Here is a 6,909-nt window from a genome sequence, read left to right as displayed (position 1 = left end):
TCTGAGAGATTCTGGGGGATCCTGAGGGATCCTGGGGGATCCTGAGCAATCCTGAGCAATCCTCAGGGAACCTGAGGGATCCTGAGGGATTTTGGGGGGTCCTGGGGGGTTCTGGGGGATCCTGAGGGATGCTGAGTGACCCTGAGTGATCCTGGGGGGTCCTGGGGGATCCTGAGCAATCCTGAGTGATCCTGAGGGATCCTGGGGGGTTCTGGGCAGTCCTGGGGAGTCCTGGGAGATGCTTGGAGGTCCTGAAGGATCCTGAGGGATCCTGAAGGGGCCCTGGGGGATCCTGGGGGATCCTGAAGGATCCTGAGGGATCCTGAAGGGGCCCTGGGGGATCCTGGGGGATCCTGAAGGATCCTGAGGGATCCTGAAGGGGCCCTGGGGGATCCTGGGGGATCCTGAAGGATCCTGAGGGATCCTGAAGGGGCCCTGGGGGATCCTGGGGGATCCTGAAGGATCCTGAGGGATCCTGAAGGGGCCCTGGGGGATCCTGGGGGATCCTGAAGGATCCTGAGGGATCCTGAAGGGGCCCTGGGGGATCCTGGGGGATCCTGAAGGATCCTGAGGGATCCTGAAGGGGCCCTGGGGGATCCTGGGGGATCCTGAAGGATCCTGAGGGATCCTGAAGGGGCCCTGGGGGATCCTGGGGGATCCTGAGCAATCCCACACTCCTCACAACACCCCCCTGGTGCACCCAGGAAGTTTGGGATCCAGAGATCCCCATCCTGCTGGGCCTCTCAGGTCTCTCTGCTCTGTCCCCCAGCTTTTGTCACCCGTTTTGGGTCATTTTGGGAAATGTGAGCTCTACCAGAGATCAGCAGCTCTGCTGTCCCACCCAGCCAGGCCAGCACTGTCCTCACACCGCAGCCCCAGCCCTGAGCCCTTCCAGAGGACACAGCAGATGCAAAAGGAGGGAGGCTGGGGGCTTTTTGTGCTTGATTGACACCATTAAAGGAGCAGTTTCCGTGTTTACTCTGGGAACAGCCCCAGCAGTGGAAGGTGTCACTGCTGGCAGCTGCTGAGCCCAAACAAACTTCTCTGAGGGCTGGGCTGGCCGGGGCCTGGCAGCAGGAGCACCTGTGGGAGCATCCTGCGCTCCCTGGCACGGCAGTGTCTCCAGGAAAACCCAGGGACACCAGGGCCAGGGGGAGCTCCTGCCTCACCCCGGCTCTGCCGTGACAAACCGGGCTCAAGGAGAGGAAAATGCCCTTCCAGCACCTCAAAGCACTGGCCAGCCCCCAGGAAAATCCATTTTTCCTGGTGCCACTGCTTCAGCTCTGCAGTGCTGATCCAGCCCGGGAGCATCCTGATTTTATGGGATTTACAGGAAAACAGCCCTGGGAACTGCTGCACGCGGAGGATCTGGAGGTGCAGAAGAGCAGAAATGCTCCCCTTCCATGGACACAACTGTTCTGCTCCCATTTCTCCCTCAGCTCCTGCCCTTTGCCAGCAGCTCCGGCTTTGTCTCTTCCACAGACACTGCCCAGCCAGCTCCAAGGCCTTCTCCAGTGCATCCTGACATTCCTGAGCTCTTGGAACCCTCTCAGTGCTTCAGGCTCTCTGAAAGGTCTTCTCTGAGGGGCACAGAGGAGGTCTGAGATAAGATAAGGACATAAGAAGAGCTCAGGTTCTGCTCAGAGGTCCCCCAAAGTGTCCCCAGCAGACGCTGGTGATGGACTGAACTCCTCCAACTCCTGGCCACACCACAGGGGCCAAAAATTCGGGCTCTCCCAGCACAGAGCTCAAACTGAGGCTGCACTTAGAGCTGGCCTGCCCCACACCCAGCAGCTGCAGCGCTGCAGGGAGCTGCTGGAGAAGCCTTGGATGGTGGCTGGGAGCAAACAGCTCCATCTCCCAAATTCCATCGCAACAGCCAAACAAAGGACTGACAGAAGGGGCTGAATAAAGGGAATAAAGGGAGATGGGGATGAAGAGCCCAACTTCCCGCGGTGGCCGCTGCTGTCCCCACACCTGTGTGACACAGAGACATCAAAGAACCCCCATTAGCAGGCACCCTCACCCCTCAGACACCTCCGAACCGATACTCACCCGCAGCGAGAGCTGCCAGCGTGGATATTATTTATAAAACCTCAATGAGAATACATCTGCACGGATAACTGACACCGTGTTCCCTGCGTGGCATATGCAGGCTGAAAATAAACATTGGTTCTATATGTTCACTGCTCCAGCAGAGTCCAAGCAGCAGGAAATGCATGAAACATGGGCAAGAGCGGGAGCGCGGCGGTGGGAGGGAACATGGAATTACTTGGAGAGCAGAGAGGCGGCCCCGGGAGTTAAAATACACAGCAGGCAAAGAGAAGAGAGGAGCCAAGAGAGCTGAAAAAAATGGCACAAGAGATGGGAGAGGCAGCTGGGGGAGTTAAAACATGCAGATGGAGAGATGGCTGGGAGAGAGGAAAGACCTGGATGCGAACGGAGAGACGGCGGCCGGGAACTGGCCACTTAAAATAAACTTTGGGAGCAGCGAGCTGGGGAGAATTCCTGGGGTCTGACACCCTGCTGGGGGCAGGGGCTGGGCCCTGCAGGGGTGGGAGTCCCACCCAGGTGAGCACCATCACCCACCTGCACCCAGGATCACACTGAGCACGGGAATCGGCCCCTCCTTCCCATATCCCAAATTCCAACTACGCAGAGGAGTCACCCCCTTCCTTCCCCACAATCCCAAATGCAAATGGGGAATCTCTCCCTTCCTTCCCCACAATCCCAAATGCAAATCCATTGGAGGAATTGTTCCTTCCTTCCCCGCTTTCCCAAATTCAAAATACTTGGAGAAATAACTCCCTTCCTTCCCCACAATCCCAAATGCAAATCCATTGGAGGAATTGTTCCTTCCTTCCCCACAATCCCAAATTCAAACTACTCAGAGAAGTCACCCCCTTCCTTCCCTACAACCCTAAATGCAAATGAGGAATCTCTCCCTTCCTTCCCCACAATCCCAAATGCAAATCCATTGGAGGAATTGTTCCTTCCTTCCCCGCTTTCCCAAATTCAAAATACTTGGAGAAATAACTCCCTTCCTTCCCCACAATCCCAAATGCAAATCCATTTGAGGAATTGTTCCTTCCTTCCCCACTTTCCCAAATTCAAAATACTTGGAGGAATCGCTCCCTTCCTTCCCCACAATCCCAAATGCAAATCCATTTGAGGAATTGTTCCTTCCTTCCCCACTTTCCCAAATTCAAAATACTTGGAGGAATCGCTCCCTTCCTTCCCCACAATCCCAAATGCAAATCCATTTGAGGAATTGTTCCTTCCTTCCCCACTTTCCCAAATTCACAATACTCAGAGGAATCACTCCCTTCCTTCCCCACAATCCCAAATGCAAACCTATTGGAAGAACCATCCCCTCCTTCCCATATCCCAACTGTAAATCCATTGGAGGAACCATCCCCTCCTTCCCACAATCCCAAATGCAAATCCATTGGAGGATCCAGATTGTGGCTCCTGATCCCAGTTCTGCAGAGTGACACCTTCATCCTTCCCATTTACAGCCCCTGTAGGGATTTCTAGAAATAAATGGATAATGCCTGCCTGGATCTCACCCCCATTAAAACACACTCCTCAAACTCAAATCCTACTAAATTTATCAAGTTACACTTTCCCCAGACGCTCCAAAGGGTGGGGGTTTTTTTCCCCAAAATGAGCTTTCAGCTCTGAGTGAGCCCTTTGGGGACGAGATTTAAGATCTGAGAGTTGACTTCAGCTCCCTGAGGCACAGACAGGGACACTCCCCGTGTCCCAGGGCTGCTCCAGAGCTGCCACCAGCTCCAGCAGCGTGGCCAAGCCACACCTCACCCCCCATCCCTGCTGCTTCTCACTCCCAGCCTTCCAGGAACCCGAGGATATCTGGTGGAAAACGCAGCAGGCACAAAGCTCCGGGCACAATTCAGGCGCGCAAAAGCAGAGCCCGGATATTTTTATACCCACGGAGTTTTGTGGCAGCGAGAAGGAAAATTTTCTCTCACAAACGTGAATTAAAGCTTTCAATAAGTTAAAATGATGATTTTTTTTTTTTTTGGAGGGCAATCTCCTGTAAGTTCACAAATAAAATCAGTTTTAGAAAGGCCTGCACTGAGCACAGGTGCATTCAGCAAAACTCGTATCAATCCAAGGATTTATGATGCCCCCGAGGACAAAGAAGTCATTTACTGGTTTTATTTTGCTGCAAAGGAGGGAACAAATTTCACCATCAGTTTTATTTTCTCCCCAGGTGCCAATCCAATTTTACTGCCAGGTTTATCTCAGCCTAGGGATGGCCCAGGCTGGGCCCTCAGTGTGTCCTGCTAGAGACAATAATTTATTAATTTGTAGAAAATTAATTTTCTACAAATTTCTCCAATTTTTTGCACATAAAGGATTTTATCTGTGGATACTCAGCAATAAAATGATTTGAAGCAATAAAATAATTTGTCCTGAGTGTTGAATTTTTGGATGATTAAATGGGAACCAGTTAAACCAGTGGGAACACACAGTGCAAAGCCTCAGTTCTACACACAATTTGGAGTAAGCCCTGAGTAAATTACTCCAGAGTAAGTTACTCCAGAGTAAGGCACTCCCAGGCACATTCCCAGCAGATCCTGCAGGTAAATCCTGACTTTGTAGGTGACAAAATATTTGGAGCAGGGATGAGGCTGCAGAGATTTTGTCCAGAAGGAAAAGGAAATAAAATTCAAATGTTTTGCACAAAATCAGGGGGTTTGGAATCTGCTCCTCCTTGGAATTAGATGGTGTTTATGGTGTCTTCCTACCCAAACAATTCCATGATAATCTCTCTGAACACCTTTTGATCTCTAATGTTTCCTAAAAATCAGGGGCAGTTTTCCACCGAATTCAGGGGCTGACCTTCCACCATGGGTTATCCAAACTGCTGGGCTGTCAGGCTGAGTTAAAATAATCATGTTAATATAAAACTTCAACAAGCTGGACATTGGTCCGAAATGATGGAAATTGATTGAAATTATGGAAATGATTGGTCCTCAATGTGGAAATGTAATATGCAAAAAATTCTATCTGGTGGATGAAATGTGAGGGGACACCTCGTGGCTCTGCACAAGGAGGGGACAGGAGGGGACAGCTGGGGACGTCGGGCTCTGCTCCCAGGGAACGGGGACAGGAGGAGAGGGAACAGCACCAGGGAGGGTTTAGGATGGATTTGGGAGAAATTCCTTCAAAGAAAGGGTTGTTAAGCACTGGAAGGGGCTGGAATCCCCATCCCTGGGGGGATTTCAAAGCCTGAGGGAAATGGATTTATAGAAAATTCTCAAAGCCTGACAGAAGGCTCACATAGTGCACATCTGTATGCAAACCCTGAGATAAGAAATACTGACTTAGAAATGCCATGGAATAAGAGAGAAATTGTTGAGAGGGAAATTAAGTTTCAAAAGATAACCTTACAAAAAAGACTAGATACTTTAGAGAAATAGAACTGTAAAAGATACATTGTAGTAAAACCCACCAGGGGTAATTTCAAATAATTAGCTTTAAAGCATTTACAACATAGTGGAGCTAAAGCTGATAAGCCAAGAAACACTTAGAGTGTATTATAATTAAGAAATAGTTCTGATTGTAATAACATAACTTATAACATCTGTATTATCTCACCCTTCATATGAGACTAAAAACAAAATAAAAGTTTTTAAAGCCCCATCTCTAAACAAGAATAAAACATAACCCAACAAAAGCCCTGTGGATATGGCACTTGGGGACATGGGCCAGTGGTGGCAGTGCTGGGATGGACTGGATGACCTTGGAGGACCTTTCAACCTTTCCATGACTCCATAAAATGGTTGGACTCAGTGACCTTGGAGGCCCTTTCAACCTTTCCATGACTCCATAAAATGGTTGGACTCAGTGACCTTGGAGGCCCTTTCAACCTTTCCATGACTCCATAAAATGGTTGGACTCAATGACCTTGGAGGACCTTTCCAACCATTCCAAAATCCCATAAAATGGTTGGACTCAGTGACCTTGGAGGACCTTTCAACCTTTCCATGACTCCATAAAATGGTTGGACCCGATGACCTTGGAGGACCTTTCCAACCCAAACCATTCCATGATTCCATAAAATGGTTGGACTCGATGACCTTGGAGGACCTTTCTAACCATGCCATGATCCCATAAAATGGTTGGACTCGATGACCTTGGAGGACCTTTCAACTTTTCCATGACTCCATAAAATGGTTGGACTCGATGACCTTGGAGGACCTTTCCAACCCAAACCATGCCATGATTCCATAAAATGGTTGGACTCGATGACCTTGGAGGACCTTTCCAACCCAAACCATTCCATAATCCCATAAAATATCCACGCCTGGCACCCTCTGAGGCCCTTTCCTCCCTCCCTCCCCCTGGGCAGACTCACTTCTCCAGCACGGACATGATGATGGGAGGTAGAACCAGTATAGGCATGGGCAGGACCACTCTGGTCAGGGCTGTTTCCAGCAGGGCCTGTGGAGCAAACACAAACAAACAAACACATGCAGACATCCCAAACCAGCCCAGGACGGACCTGCCAGGCTCAGGATGGCTCTGCTGATGGCACTGAGCTGTCCCCCCAGAGTCTGCAGCAGCTGACAAACCTCAAAGCAGTTGGGAATTGGAAAATCATGCCTGGATAACGATTCTCCAAGCTCACTTTAACAGAGGGTTCAGCTGTCATGTACAGGGGGTCAAACTGCCAAGCCAAAGTGACTTGGATACTTTTTGATGCAGAAAACATCTGGGTTTATCATCAATTATCCCATCTGAGTAGAGCTAGAGCTTGGCCAGAGCCCAGACTCTAATTGGTGGATGTCACCTTTGTCCCTGATGGGAATGAGATGGGAATCACTGATGGGAAATGTGGGGGAAACATTGTAGGGGAGATGTTGTGGAGGAAATGTT

At 50.2% G+C, this 6,909-nt stretch overlaps 1 protein-coding gene across 1 annotated transcript in view; it reads right to left on the bottom strand.

Annotated features, from left to right (window-relative positions):
* The window catches only part of SFXN5 (sideroflexin 5), a 101,605-nt gene that overhangs the window by 29,068 nt on the left and 65,628 nt on the right, over positions 1 to 6,909 (bottom strand). Inside the window, exon 12 of the mRNA XM_031064918.1 lies at positions 6,389 to 6,474. Coding sequence (XP_030920778.1) covers positions 6,389 to 6,474 — 86 coding nt within the window. The remainder of the gene's footprint in view (positions 1 to 6,388; positions 6,475 to 6,909) is intronic.

This window comes from Geospiza fortis, unplaced genomic scaffold, assembly GCF_000277835.1.
Source record: "Geospiza fortis unplaced genomic scaffold, GeoFor_1.0 scaffold148, whole genome shotgun sequence".
NCBI lineage: Eukaryota > Metazoa > Chordata > Aves > Passeriformes > Thraupidae > Geospiza > Geospiza fortis.
This window is presented reverse-complemented; position numbering and strand designations above follow the sequence as displayed.